Genomic DNA, 20631 nt, shown 5'->3' with positions numbered 1-20631 from the left:
AATTATATTTGTAAGATATGGCTTTTCAGGTGGTTCAGTTTACCAGGAAGTGCATGGTCACGCCCTCGTTGCAGGTTTAACGATGCCAGATCCATTGCTGCAGCACTTGTCAGAGTGAATAATTTCTCTGTCAGTTCTTCAATCATCATTTGATCCGAAGTCTGTAGTTTTGCTGGTTTAGCCAGCAGCCCCCTGAACAAGGGATTTAAACCACCTGCCAATCACAAGGGAAATGCAGACTTAATTCCTCGCCTCTTGTAGGAATGCTGTGATATTATTTGAAGCCTCATAACAACTATAACCTTCTTTTATGATTCTCCAAGGACTGAAGAAGCTGTTATGCAGATTTATGCTCGGGTACTTGGGATGCTCCTTGAAATTTTCGTCCAATCTTTGTATCCTGGGACTGATAGTTGCATGACCGAAACGGAAAGCTGCAGTTGCGAACACATTGGATAATGTGGGATTCAGCATTTCATCATATCCATGGTACTTTCCAAGTCGTTGATCAAAAGCTTGAGAGCCAAGGATTTTTGGAATGTAGTCTCTCATTGTAATAATCTACAGCAAATACAGTGAATCTCAACCGTGAGTAACTCTCAGAGGAATGTCACAAAATAGAACCAGATACATCATTACTAAACCAGACAAGTTAAAAGCATTATCCCAGGAAAGACATTTTATGACTAGACATGTAATTGCAAATATTGCACTTATCAATGGTCAGTGAGCTTTCGAATACAACACAGCAGTAGTTAATTATAAAGCTTTTGAAGGCTCATCAGAATGTTTTTAATAATAGCAATAGTCAGCTTGAAAACTATCATTAGGGTTTTGCTGTGTTAGTTGTCAAGTTAACTTCATACTGTTGCAGCACATAGATCTGCAGTCTTTCTGTCTTTGATCAATCATCTCATTGCTGTTTGTGGCCTCCATCTGTTGATGCCTGCTGTATTTCTCCAGTTTCAGTGGTGATGTCCTTTATTGCATTAACTGTGATGTGCTTTCAGGATTCCTGAGATCAGCAAATAGCTGTAAATGTGAAAGCTCTTTCATTTTTTCTTTAAAGCTACGTGTGTGGTTCACTGCAATCAAAGCCAATTTGTGTGAAAGCCTTTCTTCAAAGAGTTGAGGTGGGCTATGGTATATGGGTACTTCTTCTTCTCAATTATTTTGAGGTATGCATTTCAGGCATATGGTTATGAGGAAGGTTCACCAGACCACAAATGTTAACCCTGATTTCTCTTCACAGATGCTACTAGACCCGCTGAGCTTTTCCAGCACATTCTGTATTTGTTTTTGATTTACAGTATCTGCAGTTCTTTCGGTTTTTTATTTAGGCTTATGGTTATGTTTGGTGACATGATGGCTGAATCAAGCAGTTGCCTTGGGGTTAATAAAAAAAGACCAGTGAATCGATTATGATATCCTGTGCTTTGTTGCATGTGATATGTGTCAGGGATGGACTGATAAAGAAATTGATTATCTTTCAATGGAACAGCTAAACGAAAAAAATGGTGCAGTGCAGCTTTAGGATATGCCTTTCCAACAGGTGGCCTTTAATGGCAGCTGTAAATGGGTTCAGCTGGTGTTACCTGAGAACAGAATGGGACATCAGGGTTTCAATAATTCCCAATCCTAATTATATTTCTTGACAACGTGAATCTCTCATACAATGAAAGCGAAGGGTATATCATTCTTATTTCTCTATATCACTGACTATTCTTGTGGGTGGGCCTTACATCTTGTATGTCCCAGAGTTTTTATCTTTTGAAAATCTAGAACAATGCAGTAAGAATTAAGCTTAGAAAATAGAACCTGTACATTGTCACGGTGCTCCACTTCATCGGGATATATTACCTGCTGCAACGTGATCTCTTGCCTTTGGGAGAATGTAACTTCAATGTGATCAGAGCTCGGGTACAAACAAGCATTATATTGAACAGGTAAATGCATAAGATGCAGCAAATTTGAAAATCAAAACTTTATTGATTCCCTTGAAATGTTTATAACAACGTAACTACTTCTCCCATACAGCCGGTGTGAGGTCCTTGGCTGAGTGAGAGGTGATACAGCCACAGATAAACCAGAATGGAATCAGTGCAGCAGTAGTGATCCTACTTACAAATCAGGAGGTTCTGACTCAAGTCCAACCTGTTCCAGAAGTGTGCAATATACATCTTCAAGTAGGTTAAGTGGAAACTATCGACCACAATGGCTGCTTTTATTCACAATTAATGTCTCCAATTTCTCCTTACAGGCATATCAGCTCGTTTTATTCTTCCTAACTATTGCTAGAGAATATGATGGACTGAATCTTCACAAATGTGAACTTAGACTAAATGATACCTGGGCACTGATTCTGGAAGACTCACCCATGAACCTGGAACTCACCACATCACTGGGAGGAAGGGAGTGGATAGGATGAGCTGTGGTTTGCGTATCCATGATTCATAGAGGCAACATGTTGAAGTGTAGGTGCCTTCAAATAGATCCAGCTTTCACAACAGGGAGTCACAAATTGCAGACTTTAAAAGCTGCCAGGCATCTTTGGAGATGCAGAATACACTTTTGGATATGACTAAGGCCACCTTTGGAAGGGGTCAGATGTCCTTTGGGATAATTCAAATGCTCTTTGGAATGGTCAAAAGTAGACGTGAGTATGCATATAAAGTTCATAAACTCAATGGAGTGTTGAAGCTGTCAAGGCATTTAACTTGCCTGTTCTTTAACTTTAAACAAACAAGCTGCAGTTCACAACAAAACTGCTCACTATTTCACTTTGTTAACATAAATCTGAGGGCTGTGATTTGCGCTGCATGACCGATTCCACAACCCTCTTTTAAATTTATACATGGGATGTGGTCATCACTGGTTCGACCAGAATTTAATGCCCATCCCCAAGTGCCAACAAGGTAGTTAATAGTCAATCATGTTGCTACGGGTCTGGCATCACATGTTGGACAGACTCAGGAAGGATGGCATATTTCCTTCCCAAAGGACATTAATGAACTGGATTGTTCTTTCCAACAATCAACAGTGGTCACACAACTATTATTAATCTAGCTTTTTAAATTCCAGATTTGAATTCAAATTTCACCACTTGCTATGGTTGAATTTGAACTTGTGTTCCTAGAACATTAGCCTGGGTTTCCAGGCTACTAGACTAGTGACATTACCACTAAACACCTTCCATTATAGCTTGCCAGTCAGCTCAGAGTTTGATTGACAGCTTCAAATATTTGTGAAGTACTTGAAGTGGAACTACAAATGATTATTTTTCTAAAGGACTAATACTTGAATTAGATGTTTGTTTTTTTTATTAAATACAGGATTATGTATTTGGATTGAATGGACTTTTATGAATGAGTACATATCTTTGTTATAAATAGTGTATGCTAGATATTTTTATTATTTCTCAGCATGGGTCCTGAACTCTTTCATTGGGGAACAGTCAATGAAATGATGTGGAGGGTGTAAGAAAAAAAATGATGGTGTATGGGAGACTGAATTGATGCTGAGTTTGCACTGGAGTTATAAAGAGTAACATGGAGGTTATAAAGGGTGATGAGACGGCAGATAGAGTACCAGGGGCTATTGGGATGGGTTGAAGGGAATGATGTGGGCTGGGTTGGCACAGGAATGTGAGGTGTGAGTGGTCTTTTTGCTTTATTTTTGTTTAAACCTGGGACCAAGTTTTGGATCACTGAGGTAGGCCTTTCTCACAGCCTTCATCTGGAATGGTAGATCTTGGGTTGGCCTCTGATCTTGTCCTCGGAATGGGGGTTCTGAACCTAATTAATTCCCATACTCCCAGAATGAAAATCTGACTGAATAGATTTGTGGTGAAGGTCATTTTTTTCCCAACTCCTGTGCTCCCGAATTGGAAATGGAAATTCAGACTTATATCTACAAAATCTTTCAAAATGCTACAACACTGCAGTCTACACGTTATCCCAGGGACCCTGAACTATTACTTTCTTTGCTGCAATGTAGCAAATGAATAAGTTCATTTCTTGACAATCCTGTCCATGACAATATCCTACCATTCATAATCTCCTCTCACAGTTAACTTACATTGGATTCCTGTTCTGTGATATATTACTTCCAGAATGAGCGATTCCACTCCAGGACATCCCAGATGTCGTCCTATGTCCAGCACTGTAATTTCCTCTCCCCTGTTATCAACAATGCCCTCAATTGTGTCTCCTCCGTTTCCCGCACCACAGCCCTTGAATTCCATTCCTCCAACCACAATGAGAATAGAATCCCCCAGCCTTCACCTTCCACCCTACTAATCTCCAAACCCAGCATATCTCCCTCCGTCATTTCTGCCAACTAAAATCAGACCCCCACCACTACCAAAAATATATTTCCCTCCCCATTCCTATCTGCCTTCCGCAGGGTCCATTCCCTCCGTGACTCCTTTGTTAGGTTCACACTCTCCACCAACACCCTCTCCACACCTGGCACCTTCCCCTACTGCTGCAAGAGGTGCAAAACCTGCACCTGCACCTCACCCCAAGATTTGAGCATGCAAAAAGCTGAAGGGAGATGGAATGTTCTCTATACCACCAATTTGAATATTGCAATGTTGCAGAGTACAGGGATGAAAATATAGGTTCTCAATCCACTGCCATTATTCCTCTTGCTGTCCACTGGTTTTCTTGTCTCTGTTGAGATTTTTGAGCTTAGGCAATCAGAATACCGCAAGTAGGCATCTGCACCAATATTACTTTAACTCAGTGTGGGTGCCTGCGAGATTATTGGCGTCTATATGGAGTGAAGGATGTGGGAGTGAAAGGATGGGAAACAGGCAAAATTTTCCATAAGAAAGCCTCTTTCCTTGTCCTTTGTGATTGGCCGCTATTATTAGGAGACATGGTGGCTCAGTGGTTACCACTGCTGCCTCACAGGGAACTGGTTTCAATTCCAGCCTTGGGCGACTGTCTGTGTGGAGTTTGTACATTTTCTCCATGTCAGCGTGGGTTTCCTCTGGGTGCTCTGGTTTCCTCCCACAGTCCAAAGATGGGCAGGTTAGGGTGGATTGGCTGTGCTAAATTGCTAGAGTGTTCAGGGACATGCAGGTTAGGTGCATTAGTCAGGGGTAAATATAGGGTAGGCAGAATTGGTCTTGGTGGGTTACTCTTCGGAGGGTTGGTGTGGACTTGTTGGGCTGAAGGGCCTGTTTCCACACTGTAGGGATTCTATGATTAAAATGGCCTTCATTTGGTGGACTCCACTGCTGCTACAGGATTATAGTGTCTGACTACTTCATACAGCTATTCAGTTTGCTCAGGACCAGAGGCAAGATCGAATAGCATGCTGGTTTTTGACATCATCTGGTCAGTCCAACATCTTTTCCTAATGTCAGACAGCAATGCCTCTGCTCTCTTCCTCCTGACACCCCATTTCTGACTAAATGGGAAGGTGATGGACAATCACAAGATGCATTCCAATTTAAGATGATAAGACATAGGAGCAGAAATTAGACCATTCAGCCCATTAAGTAAGCTCTGCCATTCAATCATGGCTGATAAGTTTCTGCCCTGTTCATTTGTATTTTGCCCAAAGCCTACATTAACCATCCCATAATCTTGGGGACAATATTTAGCATGGACTGTTCCACATCAACATTTGAAAACTGTAGAAATAATGAAATAACCAACCTGATGCAGTGCGCCAATAATTTTACGTGTCTCCTGGTATAGAGTTTCTGAATTCCAGTGAGAGTTCATCCTGTGCAGGGCCTTTGCTAAGCGATTATGCTCACGCATCCATAACGTGTGCATTGAAGCAAGAGTAAGAACTTCATTTGCTCGGCCTTCTCCAGCCAGAAAACATTCTACTCTTTCACTGTGAGTAGCATTAGGCGCTTGTAGACATGGAGATGGAACCTGATCTACAAAAGGCAACAGTTCGTAGCTGCCATCCTTGTATTTTGCATTAGTGAGAAGGAGACCCTCCTCACTTGAATGATTCCTTAGCTTTGTTGCTTGAGCTGCATTGCTCCCGTAGACAGTTGAAGCATCAATAAAGGAAGTTACTGCATTGATTTGTTGTCGAGGGTTTAGAGTCTCAAAGGGCATTTCCTGATGTCCTGTTCCACATGATGGTGAGGAGCGATAGAATGTGATGCATTCATTAATTTTGAAATGGGGATCACTTTGATGTACCTGTTTGATGAACATTGAAATGCGGCAAGGTTAAAATGGTCAACACTATCTTTTAGCTTCCAGTCAATAAATCAAAGTTGGAGCACCATATACTGTGCATCTATATGTAATGACCACCTTTTAGATCTTTTATATTCTACAATAATTGCCTAATCTTAGCAGCAATATGACAGTATCATGAACATTTTGCAATGCAGGATTTATAAAATTATAAGGGGCATAGATAAATGAATGACAAGTGTCTTTTCCCGAGGCTAGGGGAGTTCAAAACAAGGGGCCATATTCTTAAGGTGAGAAAAGAAAGATTTAAAAAGGGAATGAGGGCAACGTTTTTGCATAGAGAGTGGTATGTGTGTGGAATGAACTGCCAGAGGAAGTAGTGGAAACAGTACAGTTACAACATTTAGAAGACATTTGGATAAGTTCATGAATAGGAAAGATTTGGAGGGTTACGAACAAAGAACAAGCAGGTGGGACTAGTTTAGTTTGGGAGCATGGTTGGTGTAGACTGGTTAGACCATGCTGTATGATTCTATGACTATGAAAATGAGGTTATTTTTCCTTCGTGGTAGGGTTGGCTTTTTGCTGGAACGACATTGTCTTACTCGAGTTCGATTTGCTTGCATGTTCCTCTGCTTCAAATGTTTGAAACATTAGTGCTGCTGCTGTAATAAATATCTATTGTGGTGAAGACAGTCACATTTAGTGATGCCTGACTCTGCATTTCCAACACAGAGGGTAGCCTTTCTCCAGTAAAAAGAAGTCTTTGTAATGTTATCCACATCAATTGAATCAGCTCTGATATTATTAAAATATTCCAGTAGCTGAATTCTTTGCACATAGCTTTCTTACACCTAGAATCATCTTGATGAATCTATGCTGACTATTCTCCATGTTTTTGCTTACCTTTGTATAATAGCCAGCAAAAATTGCATTTAGTACTCCCAATTGTGGTGAAATCATTTCCTTGTATAGATAGTAAGTGAACAGCTTAAAGTTAATCACATATTAAGGAACACGACTAGAAATACCATTGACAATAAGTCACAGAGGTTTTTCTTAATGAATGTTCATTCATCATCATATAAATTAATTACTTCCTCTCTCCAATTATACCAGTAAGTTGGACTGCATAGAAACATTGAGGTCAGCATTCATTGAAAGAGGGAAGACATGAAATGATTCCACAATACAAAGTAAATGTCATTCTGCACACTTTATTCAAGTTTATATGTGGTGCAGAAAGAGAGCATTAGAATTTGGTCCTGTGATATGCTTAGACCAGGTCTGTTTTGAACTCTAAAATGTTGAAAAGAAATTGGCATTTCAATATTTTCCCACTGTTGTCTATAATCTAAAATCTATAATTAAAATTTTATAAATACCTTTATTGGAAAACAGGGATTGAGATTCTGGCATGTACTCCTACAGTCCACTCCTCCCACAAAGGCAGCTAGACTGATGCTCTGAGGCGTGAATGCAAAATCGTGGTCAATGTATTGACCCCACTCAACTAGGATGTGTGAATAGAGATGGTCTTCGGTCATATTGGTCTGAACAGATGTACGTAGAATTTTGTTGGTTATATCTCGGACCTGTCAGAAAACAAATTTGTTTAATACAGAAACTAGTGGTGGGATTTGAGCGAGTCTCCTTAGAGCATTGCTTTGGGCTTCTAAGTTAAAAATCACACAACACCAGGTTATAGTCCAACAGTTTTAATTGGAAGCACATTAGCTTTTGGAGTGCCGCTCCTTCATCAACCAGCTGATGAAGGAGCAGCGCTCCGAAAGCTAGTGTGCTTCTAATTAACCCTGTTGGACTATAACCTGGTGTTGTTTGATTTTAACTTTGTACACCCCAGTCCAACACCGGCATCTCCAAATCATGACTACTTTGGGCTTCTAGATTGCTAATCCAATGACATTACCATTATTGCCTACGTATTCAATCCCCCTCCCCCAATCAATGAACAAAAGTGACTGAATGTAACTAAAAATGTATAAGTTATGGATACATTCAAGCTACTGTTAACTAAAGAAGTTAATGACCATGAAGAAGAGTCAAATGATGTTGCATTTCTACTTTTGTGTCAAAAGAGAGCAAACAATTGTACATGTGCAACTTGGCCGTAGGAATGTGGAGATCAATTTTAATGCATCAACAGGTCCAGCCATTGCACTGACAGAATGAAAGAAACATGGATATTTTCTAAGATTGATATTAATATAAAAAAGGCTGAAGTCAAATCTTGCATTTCTTCTTCAAGTATTAAATCTGCTGCAACTAGACTCTATCATGCTTATTAATTAATAAAGAAAGATGTTTGATAGAATTTTAAACTGTACACAAAGGATTTATTTTAAGAGACTATTTCCTGCATTACATTGAAAACTTAACTCAATATGAAAGTGAATTATAAATCAATGAACCTTGCTCAAATAAAGCAAAATTAAAATCCACAGAGTGCAACTTGGCCTTTTCTTATTATGAGAATTCCTTGAATGCTTGATTGTTTGATTGAGATTCTGCTATGCAAGGACTGAATAGAGAATATTAAAGAATTGAAGCATCTGTTCACTGCCCCTAAAACAATTAACACTTTTGTTCAGTAGTAGAGATATTGTTAAGTACTCACCTATCTTAGTCCAGAAAACTCAATTTTTATTATCCAGTTTTCTTATTCATTTGTGTCATTGAACTTCCATAGGTTTGTAAAGATCTTGTGCCTCCACTGCTATATTTCAATCAGGTCTGAAGTCACACAATACCAGGTTATGGTTCAACAGGTTTATTTGAAATCACAAGCTTTCAGAGCACTGCTCCTTCATAAGGTGAAGTGAATCTTGTGATTTCAAATAAACATGTTGGACTATGACTTGCTGTTATGTGACTTCTGACCTTGTCCACCCAGTCCAACACTGGCACCTCCACATTATATTTCAACCTGGTCAACTCTCATTTATGAATCTGCTTAATGATTATCATTGGGCTTCTTAACTAAGTGAATTGGACAACATGAGTGCCTATCACAACCAAATATAAATGCTATGCTTATCTAACATGGACACACATTTTTCAGCAGAGACCTTTGCATATTGCATGAATCTCCTAATCTCATGCAGAATTGTTGAGACTACATTAGAGCTTTTACTCCCATTCTAATTAAGATCAGCAAACATATTGAAGCCCAGGGATCAAACCTATGCTCTTCCAGTTCTTCACAGCTCAGACCTAATCAAAGCAAAGTGTTTAACTATCTAATCATTGAGGTGGATAGACAAACCCCTTTTACACGCAGTCTTCCTAAACCATAAATCAGGTTTTTATGGTTCACCTACTATGCAATATTGCTTCAATGATATAGGGCACAGTGGCTGCCTATTGCTAGTCTGAGTTTGGAAGTGGGGTTTATTATTTTACTGAATACTATTCTTTGATTTTGCACCTAAAAAGGTCATCCAAAAATAAAATAAAATTGGTTACAACTGACAATTCCGAGTGTTAGCAGACATTTATGCTCGAAACTACAGACTGACGGTCTGAAGTATGTTTGTTTTAATATGAAGTGTGTAACAGGAAAGGCAGATGAGCTTAAAGCTTGAATTATTACAGATAATTATGACATTGTAGCTGTTACAAAAAACTGGTTGTGAGAGGGAAAGAATCAACAGCTAAATGTTTCAGGATTTGGATGTTTCAGGCAAGATAAAGATACAAAAAAGGTAGGGAAAGTGTGTTATTGATTAGGGAGAATACCACAACTTTACTGAGGAAGGACATTCAGCCATAGAGTCATAGAGATATACAGCACAGAAACAGACCCTTCAGTCTAACTCGTCCATGCTGACCAGATATCCCAACCCAACCCAATCTAGTCCTACCTGTCAGCACCTGGCCTATATCTCTCCAAACCCTTCCTTTTCATATACCCATCCAGATGCCTTTTAAATGTTGTAATTGTAACAGCCCCCACCACTTCCTCTGGCAGCTCATTCTATACAAGTACCACCCTCTGTGTGAAAAAGTTGCCCCTTAGGTCTCTTTTATATCTTTCCCCTCTCACCATAAACCTATGCCCTCTCGTTCTGGGCTCCCCACTCCAGGGTCTTTGTTTATTTATCCTATCCTAAACTTAGAAAACATTACCCCTCAGCCTCCAATGCTTCAGGGAAAACAACCCCAGATTGTTCAGCCTCTCCCTGTAGCTCAAATCCTCCAACCCTGGCAACATCCTTGTAAATCTTTTCTGAACTCTTTCAAGTTTCACAATTTCCTCCTGATAGGAAGGAGACCAGAATTGCACACAATATTCCAAAATTGGCCGAACCAATATCCCGGACAGCTGCAACATGACCTCCCAACATCCTGTACTCAATACTCTGACCAATAAAGGAAAGACACTTGGAGGACTCATCCAGCAAGGTCATATGGGTGGAACATAGGATTTGGAAAGGTGAAATTGGTTTGTTGAGGATATACTGCTGGTTTCCCAAAAGGTAGCAGGTGATAGAGGTACAGAAATGTGTCCAGATAATGGAAAAAAAAATGAAAACAATAGGGTTCTTGTTGCGAGTGATTTTAACTTCCCATATATTGACTGGGACTCCCTTAGCACCAAGGACTTCAATGGGTGACAATCTGTTAGGTGCATTCATGAGGGTTCCTTGAAGCAGCATGTAAATAGTCCAACTAGGGAAGGGGCCATCTAGACCTGGTATTGGGGAACGATCACAGCCAAGTGACCAAAATTTCGAAAGGGTGCTTTTTGAGAATAGTGATCATAAGTTGTAAGTTTTAAGTTACTTATGGATAAGGAGGAGAGGAGCACAAGTACTAAATTGGGGGAGAGCTAACTACCGCAACATTAGGCAGGAACTTGGGGCTGTAGATTGGGTACGACTGTTTGAGGGTAAATCCATATGTGATATGTGGGAATTTTTCCAAGACTAGTTGATTAAGTTAAAGACCAACATGTTCCTATTGAAGCAAAGGATAAGGATGGCAAGATTTGGGAACCTCAAATGACAAGAGAATTTGAAAGCTTAGTCAGAAGGAAAAATGTAACTATGAGAAACGTAGAGGCTTAGGAAACTGAAGACAGACAGAACTCTCAAGGAACATAAAGAAAACAGAAAGGAGCTTAAACAAGGTGTTGGAGGTGTAAAAGGGGCCATGAAATTACCTTGGAAAACAGGATTGAAGGAAATCCAAGGCACTTTATACATATATAAGGAGAAAGAGGGTAGGTAGGGAAAGGGTAGGTCAACGCAAGGACAAAGGAGGAAATTCATGCATGGAGCTAGAGGATGTGGCTGAAGTCCTTAATAATTACTTTGCATCAGAAATTATGAAGGAGAAGGACATGGTGGATAGTGAATCTAGAGAGGTGTGTTGATATTCCAGGTCATGTCAATGTAAAAAAACGTAGAGGTGTTGGGTGTATTGAAAAACTTTAAGGTCAGCAATGCCCAGATTTGGAGATGCCAGTGTTGGACTGGGGTGTACAAAGTTAAAAATCACACAACACCATGAAAGAAGTGAAACTATCAATGTATTCTAACAGATGAAAGGCTTAACAGACAATCAATTTTTCAATGTATAATTGCAGTTACATCACACTGCAAATTTTGGCTATAAATTCTGTGTTACGATCGAGCCCTCCACAATCACCTGATGAAGGAGCATCGCTCCGAATGCTAGTGTGCTTCCATTTAAACCTGTTGGACTATAACTTGGTGTTGTGTGATTTTCAACTTTGGCAATGCCCAGGACCTAATGGGATCTATCATAGAGTACTGAGGGACGAGAAGAAGGAAATTGCTGAGACCTTGTACAAAGCCTTTCTATCCTGTTTAGTAACAGGAACTGCCCCAGAGGACTGTAAATAGCTAATGTTGTTCCTTCATTTAAGAAGGGCAACAGAATAGCAACAGTAAATAGCAGAATTCTGAGAAGCATCAACATCAGAGAGGGAACTAGGCATACTGGTCCACAGTTCCTGAGAGTGACAACGCAAGTGGATAAGTAGTAAAGAAGGCATATGGCATCTTTGCCTTCATTGGTCAGAGCATAGAGTATAAAAATTGGCAAATCACCTTGCAGCTGTAAAGAGCTTTGACAAAGGCACACTTGGAATATTCTGTACAGTTCTGGTGGCCACACTACCAGAAGGATGTAGAGGCTTTGGAGAGAGTACAGAAAAGTTTTACCAGGATGTTGCCTAGTTTGAACATTATCAGCTATGAGGAGCGATTATACAAACTCAGTTTGTTTTCACTTGAATGTTGAAGGTTGAAGGGCAATCTGATAGAGGCTTACAAATTTATGGGAGAAATGGATAGAATGTATAGTCAGAACATTTTTCCCAAGATGGAGATATCAAATACTAGGGAATATAGTTTTAAGGTAAAAGAGGGGAAGTTTAAAGAGATGCAAGAGGCAGGTTTTTACATAGAGGGTGGTAAGTGCCTGGAATGTGCTGCTAGAGGAGGTGGGGGAGGGGGATACAACAGCATAATTTAAATGGCATGTGGACAGATACATGAATAGGCAGGAAGTAGAGGGACATGGAGTACATAGAGGCAAAAGGGTTTTAGTTTATAAAGGCGTCATGTGTTGGCACAGTCTTAATAGGTTAAATGATTCGTTCTTGTGCTGTAATATTCTTTGTTCTTTGTGATATCGAATTGCTATCTGGGGCTGAAAGTTAAACTAATCCTTGCCAGTTTATGAGGCCATTTCAGGTGGAACCCATTAGCATGGGCTAAACTAATTTTTTTATATGAGGAGTTTTTTTTGTCACCCTGAAACAGCCCCAAACAGCCCTTCAGTCCTGATGAAGGGCTTTTGCCCGAAACGTTGATTTTCCTGCTCCTCAGATGCTGCCTGGCCGGCTGTGCTTTTCCAGCACCACTCTAACCTAGACTCTGACTTCCAGCATCTGCAGTCCTCACTTTTGTCCAGCCCCAAAGTCTGCCAGCTGTAAAGTTCTGGGATGTCAGAGTGTTGCAGTATGCATGTCTGACCATTGTTACATAGACTTGCCTAACCTCTTTGGGTGAGTTGACATCAGAGTCGAGTGTGTGGTGCTGGAAGAGCACAGCAGGTCAGGCAACATATGCGCCTCGGATGCTGCCTGACCTGCTGTGCTTTTCCAGCACCACATGCTCGACTCTGATCTCCAGCATTTGCAGTCCTCACTTTCTCCTACGTGAGTTGACATCAGTTCTGTATTGAAAGACAAATATCCTTCATTTCTAAAAATGCCTGGTAAACTTGGTATTGTTTGCACTGTCATGTGTGTCACACCCTGAATTCAGTCAAAAATAAGTGTCTGCTCAATTGGATGGGAAATTTCACCATGGCAGAAATTTTTACATAATTCCCAAACCTGACCAAACAAATAATCAGTTACCTGCCTACTGTTTTGATGTGCAGCTGACTGGGGGGAGACCCTGAGATGTTTCTCTGAGCACTCAGGTAAGATTTGGGACAAAGTAGTTGAGGAGAATTATCAGTTTCACAGCCGCTGGTAATGCTTCCAACTGGGAGCAGATCTTCAAATTGAAGGCTGCAGATATCTGCCATTACCTAATGTAATGAGCTTAGCACTGCACTTTGGAGAGATTCAGGACACAGAGCATCTGTGTGTAAACTCTGTCTGCTTGGTTCCTCGTCCCTGCACCATCCTATTATGCACCTCTCTCCTGTGAAACTCCATTGAGTTCACATGCTTATCCCACAATGTCAGGTCATCATTGGTTGTGATGGTATTTCTCTCCTGTTGTGTTGTCAAACACATCTGTTCCCTCACCTGCTGTTCCTAAACTCATTGAAATCCACTGTCAAATATTAGCCCCAGGAAACAGAACCAGTCACAATAAATTCAGATGAGACAATTACAAGTTTAAATGTCTATCATTAATGAGTGATCTGTTTTGCCTCTTTTCCCTTGGTCTGTTACCTAATCAATGGGAAACCTGAGCAGCGTGCGATAAATTTGATTTAAAGTTAAAAGCAATTTAGAAATATATTATAATAAGTTCTTAAGGATGTTAATTGCATCAACAACTACCTAGCTGTATGTAAAATTAAACCACTGACTGAATAGATTTTTTGCTGGTATCCAAATAGAACATTAAGATGGGCACGTTGGAACTGGATTGTGATCCCAATTAAACATTAAATTATTTTTAAATTCTCATCTGTCCCACCCATTAGTTCTTGGGGTTAACATCTTAAATCCTTGCTTCCACCAGCATATGAAGTTGGGGACATCTCTCTCTTATTTGAAACTATCTTTTACACAAATGTACCACATCAGAAATGATCCCATAAAGAAATAAAATAAAATTTCTCTTCAATTTCACAACACCTAACTGGTCAACTTACGAATACTCCAGCATAACTGGATAGAATCGATCTGGAGGCATTTTTAAGCTTGATAAGTATGAGGGAACCGTATTCACACATATAACTGTAATGGTGCGTTAAAGCTTCTTTGTTGTCAATGCCTATATTAGTCATGTGCTGAAGATCAAAATACCAGATGGCATTTTATACTATTCTGCATCAGTAAACTGTTGCTCATTTATGTGCAGGAACACTGAAGGTGGATAGTTGCTCACTGGCACATGGACAAATATTTTGCATTGCTAAATAAATGTGCCGTATGGGCTTCAACATCCATTGGTGCAAGACAACAATGTGCCAACTTGTTTAATCAGGAACAGCATTATTATGAGAAGTTCAGTAAAAATGCCAAAACTTTTGATTGTCCAGTTTTGTCTTGCTAGGCCTTCACAATTAAGGGCTCCATATGCTATTTGTAAATATTATTGTGACCTTCCTGGTAGTAAGGCTGTTATGAATTTGTAAGCTGCACATACAGAAAGCAAATGTTTTGTTTCATGGCCGCCAATGCACTTTATTGTTTTAACTGAACGACCACACAGAACTTATCAATCCCTGAAGGAGATCCCTCACTGTTCCATTAACATGGCAATGAGGAACAAATCTTTGGTGGATCGATTCCAGAGTATGAGGTGGGTAAAGTGGATGAAGTGTCAGTCAGAAGATTTTATGTTTGTTGCGTCCTAAAGTTTGGATTGGGAGAAGGACAAAGAGCAATTTAGAATAAGAATAATTTATTGATGGACGTCCAATTCCTGTGCAGCAAAAAGAGATCTGGACAGTTGAATTGGGTCAAGGATTGCCAGTCAAAACTATACTAAAGCAATGTGAGCAATTTGTTACATTTAAAGCAAAGGTAGTTTGAGTGCAGTCAAACTACAGAAACCAATTCAGGCAGTTTTTAGTGAGAGCAGTGAACAGTCGAGGGAGTGGATATGTTTATGCAGCATTATACTATGTCAATGTCACACTCATGCCAACTATTTGCGCACAAACGCACACACACAAATGCACACACACACACCATGTTCTCCAAGCAATGTGCCATGTGTGAAAGTCAAAGGGGTGTCTCCCTTGGTGGAGTGAAAGGGTAATCACCACTGATAGTCAAGATGCTCCTTCAATTCCAGGCCAGGGGCTTGGCCAGGGTTAGTCCTGCATGGTTCTGTTCTGGGTTTAGAGGCGGGACACGTGGGGTGCTGTGGAGATATCAGTCCAACAACTGGTCTGATGTTTCCTCCAAAGAGACAAAAGAAAGGCATTGAATGGGATGGAAGTGGATGAAAGAAAATCTATTGGTAATTCAACTTCAGGAGAGATAGTGGTGTCTCCACTGAGTGAGTTGGAAGGGCAAGGGTCATGGACGTTAGTCATTTGGGAGGATGAAGTGGGTGAGAACCATTGAATGGACATGATGCAAATAATGATCAGAGTGGTGGTTCACAGGCCATGGTGAGAGAGGTGTCCAGTGACAGGATTAAAGTAAGTGGTGTCCCTATGATAGCAGAGAGAAGATGATGGCACAAAGGGGAAAAATACAAGAAAGTTGAAAAAGAGCTGCTAGAACTGGCGAAGACAAGCTGGCACAAAATGTTTACAAGATTTCACAAAAATGGAGTAATACCTTCTATGAAATAAGAAGAATGTACAGATGTAGGGAGAATGAATTGTGACAGAGTAACATACTGATGTTATGCAGAATCATGTAACTTGATAAAGGTAACAGCCCTGGAATGTAGGGTATAGTAAAGCTATAACACTGTATAACTGATCAGTGGAATTGTGAATATGCTCGAATCAAGTCAGTGAACAGAGGAACTCGAGTCTCGTTTGATTACTGAGGATACAGGCAGAAGGAAAGCCTTTCCACTTTACAGTGCAGAGCACCATTTACCTATTTCCTATAATACTGAGTGCCCTGCTTCAGCTCAGGCACAGCACTAGCCCAGAGTGTAATCCAGGTTGGGGGTAGGTTTAGTGATTTAACCTCCTGCGACATTAGCCGGCAGGAAAATGGACTGCTCTCTTCTCCTGTGCACAGTTCATCAAAACCACCAGTTCTTTGTCTGTGAAGTGTATAATCAGCTTTCCTCTACTCGAGGCCATGTCCACTGCAATAACAGTCAAGCACTGGTTTGAAGAGCAGCTCTTTGCAGACAGAGTCTGAAGTGGTATGTGCAGCTAGGCTTTAAATAAGGCACCAGCCGTGGGAACACCAGAAGATCCTAGCACTTATACCTCTCCAGTCGCGTGATTCTGCGAAAAAGGCATCCACTTGCAAAATTAAAGAGGTGAAGAGGAGGGGATCACATGAGAAAGGTCACTTGAAGTCAGGGCAGAACAAACATGTGTAACTCACTTGACAAAAGCTAAGAATGTGGAAGATCCACTAACAGAGTAAGATGAAGCTGACAATGGTTGCACACAGGTGAAAGTGAGGACTGCAGATGCTGGAGATTAGAGTGGAGAGTGTGGTGCTGGAAAAGCACAGCAGGTCAGGCAGCATCCGAGGAGCAGGAAAATCAATGTTTCAGGCAAAAGCCCTTCATCAGGAAATGGTTGCACACAGCAGATGTCAGAGTGATAGTACAAGTGAAAACCTGGCTGAATATAAAAAGTTTGCAACAGAAGTGAAAGAAAATAAAAATCAGAGAGCAAAGAGATTATGTGAGAAAATTTTAACAGGTAATATAAAAGGAAATCCAAAAATGTTCAATAGACAGATAAATACCAAAGGGGAGGTAAAAAGAATAGATTGATTAGTAACCACAAGGAGATTTACATCTACAGTGTGGAAACAGGCCCTTCAGCCCAACAAGTCCACACCAACCCTCCAAAGAGTAACCCACCCAGACTCATTTCCCTCCAATTACCCCTGACTATTGCAGTTAACACTATGGCAATTTAGCACAGGCATCTGTACGTCTTTTGGAATGTGGGAGGAAATTGGAACACCTGGAGGAAACCCATGCCGACATGGGGAGAACATGCAAACTCCATACAGACAGTCACCTGAGGCAGGAATCAAACCCAGGTCCCTGGCGCTGTGAGGTAGCAATGCTAACCACTGAATCACCATGCCACCCTTGGTTCGGACCTGGCTGAGGGCCCTGTCAACTATAATGGTGGAAACACTCAGTTGAGGAAGCAAGTAAATATTTCGGAGGCTGTCTTATTGAAGTTGGCATTATACTCTATGTCATAGAATCATAGAGATGTACAGCATGGAAACAGACTCTTAGGTCCAACCCATCCATGCCGACCAGATATCCCAAACAAATCTAGTCCCAACTCCCAGCACCAGGCCTATATCCCTCCAAACCCTTCCTATTCATATACCCATCCAAATGCCTCTTAAATGTTGCAATTGTACCAGTCTCCACCACTTCCTCTGGCAACTCATTCCATACCCGTACCATCCTCTGTGTGAAAAGGTTGCCCCTTAAGACTCTTTTATATCTTTCCCCTCTCACCCTAAACCTATGCCCTCTAGTTCTGGACTCCCCCACCTCAGGGAAAAGACTTTGTCTATTTACACTATCCATGCCCATCATAATTTTGTAAACCTCTATAAGGTCACCCCTCAGTCTCTGACGCTCCAGGGAAAATAGCCCCAAGCTGTTCAGCCTCTCCCTATAGCTCAAATCCTCCAACACTGGCAACATCCTTGTAAATCTTTTCTGAACCCTTTCAAGTTTCACAACATCTTTCCGATAGGAAGGAGACCAGAATTGCATGCAATATTCCAACAGTGGCCTAACCAATGTCCTGTACAGCCACAACATGACTTCCCAACTCCTGTAAATAGTACTCTGACCAATGAAGGAAAGCATACCAAATGCCTTCTTCACGATCCTATCCACGTGCAACTCCACTTTCAAGAAGCTAGGAACCTGCACTCCAAAGTCTGTTTGTTCAGCAACATTCCCTAGGATCTTACTATTAAGTGTATAAGTCCTGCTAAGATCTGCTTTCCCAAAATGCAGCACCTCACATTTATCTGAATTAAACTCCATCTGCCATTTCTCAGTCCATTGGCCCATCTAGTCAAGATCCAGTTGTAATCTGAAGTAACCCTCTTCGCTGTCCACTACACCTCCAATTTTGGTGTAATTGCAAATTTACTATCTGTACCTCTTATGCTCGCATCCAAATCATTTATGTAAATGACAAAACGTAGAGGACCCAGCACCAATCCTTGTGGCACTCCACTGGTCACAGCCTCCAGTCTGAAAAACAACCCTCCACCACCACCCTCTGTCTTCTACCTTTGAGCCAGTTCTGTATCCAAATGGCTAGTTCTCCCTGTATTCCATGAGATCTAACCTTGCTAATCATTCTCCCATGGGGAACTTTGTCGAACACCTTACTGAAGTCCACATAGATCACATCTACCGCTCTGCCCTCATCAATCCTCTTTGTTCCTTCTTCAAAAAACTCAATCAAGTTTGTGAGACATGATTTCCACGCACAAAGCCATGCTGACTATCCCTAATCAGTCCTTGCCTTTCCAAATACATGTACATCCTGTCCCTCAGGATTCCCTCCACCAACTAGTTCCCTGGCTAGTCTATAGTTCCCTGGCTTGTCCTTACCACCTTTCTTAAATAGTGGCACCACGTTAGGTAATCTCCAGTCTTCTAGCACCTCACCTGTAATTATCAATTATTTAAATATCTCAGCAAGAGGCCCAGCAATCACTTCCCTAGCTTCCCACAAAGTTCTCGGGTACACCTGATCAGGTCCTGGGGATTTATCCACCTTTACCCATTTCAAGACATCCAGCACTTTCTCCTCTGTAATCTGGACATTTTGCAAGATGTCACCATCTATTTCCCTACAGTCTTTATCTTCCATATCCTTTTCCACAGTAAATACTGATGCAAAATATTCATTTAGTATCGCCTCCATTTTCTGCTGCTCCACACAAAGGCCGCCTTGCTGATCTTTGAGGGGCCCTTTTCTCTCCTTATTTATTCTTTTGTCCTTAATGTATTTGTTCAAACCCTTTGGTTTCTCCTTAATTCTCTTTGCCAAAGCTATCTCATGTCCACTTTTTGCCCTCCTGATTTCCCTCTTAAGTATACTTCTACTTCCTTTATACTCTTCTAAGGATTCACTCGATCTATCCTGTCTATATCTTACACATGCTTCCTTCTTTTTCTTAACCAAACCCTCAATTTCTTTAGTCATCCAGCAGCTATGCCTACCAGATTTTCCTTTCACCCTGACAGGAATATACATTCTCTGGATTCTCGTTATCTCATTTCTGAAGGCTTCCCATTTTCCAGCCGTCCCTTTACCTGCGAACATTTGCCCTCAATCAGCTTTCGAAAGTTCTTGCCTAATATCGTCAAATTTGGCCTTTCACCAATTTAGAACTTCAACTTTTAGATCTCGTCTACCCTTTTCCATCACTACTTTAAATCTAATAGAATTATGGTCGCTGGCCCCAAAGTGCTCCCCCACTGACACTTCAATCACCTGCCCTGCCTATTTCCCAAGAGTTTTCCACCTCCTCTAGTAAGTACATCCACATATTGAATCATTACTAATGAAAGCCTTCTTAACTATCTTATTCAAGTGCTCTGCCAACTTCACCAAGATCTGCGGTTCGTCTGATTTAGTGCCATTCAATAAATATTCCCTCATCTTGTTTCTTTTTCCAAAGTGCATCATCTTGTTCTTGTCAGCATTAAATAACATCTGCCGCTGCTCTGCCAATCTGATCAACCTATTTATATCTTCCTGCAAATTTTTTCCAATATTAACCCCACCCTACCAATTTTGGTGTCATCTGCAAACTTGCTTCACATGCCCTGTATATTTTCGTCTCTGACATTTATGTATGTCACAAACAATCCAAGTACTGCTCCTTGTGGTACACCGTCGGACCCTAGGCTTCTGTCAATCAAACAGTCTTCTACCATTACCTTTTGTGTCAGTTTCTGATCTATCTTGCCAATGTTCCCAGAATTCCATGTGCTTTAACCACCTCGATCAGTCTCCCATGTTGTACGAAGTCAAAAGTTTTACTAAA

At 40.8% G+C, this 20631-nt stretch overlaps 1 protein-coding gene across 1 annotated transcript in view; it reads right to left on the bottom strand.

Moving 5' to 3' along the window:
• The window catches only part of tpo (thyroid peroxidase), a 97603-nt gene that overhangs the window by 34505 nt on the left and 42467 nt on the right, over positions 1 to 20631 (bottom strand). The window contains exons 7-10 of the mRNA XM_072549119.1: positions 7562 to 7771; positions 5670 to 6176; positions 303 to 561; positions 44 to 214 (exon numbers count right to left, since the gene is read on the bottom strand). Coding sequence (XP_072405220.1) covers positions 44 to 214; positions 303 to 561; positions 5670 to 6176; positions 7562 to 7771 — 1147 coding nt within the window. The remainder of the gene's footprint in view (positions 1 to 43; positions 215 to 302; positions 562 to 5669; positions 6177 to 7561; positions 7772 to 20631) is intronic.

Source organism: Chiloscyllium punctatum, chromosome 3 (genome assembly GCF_047496795.1).
Source record: "Chiloscyllium punctatum isolate Juve2018m chromosome 3, sChiPun1.3, whole genome shotgun sequence".
Lineage (NCBI taxonomy): Eukaryota > Metazoa > Chordata > Chondrichthyes > Orectolobiformes > Hemiscylliidae > Chiloscyllium > Chiloscyllium punctatum.
The sequence above is the reverse complement of the archived record's forward strand: the minus strand, read 5'-3'. Positions and strand labels throughout refer to the sequence as shown.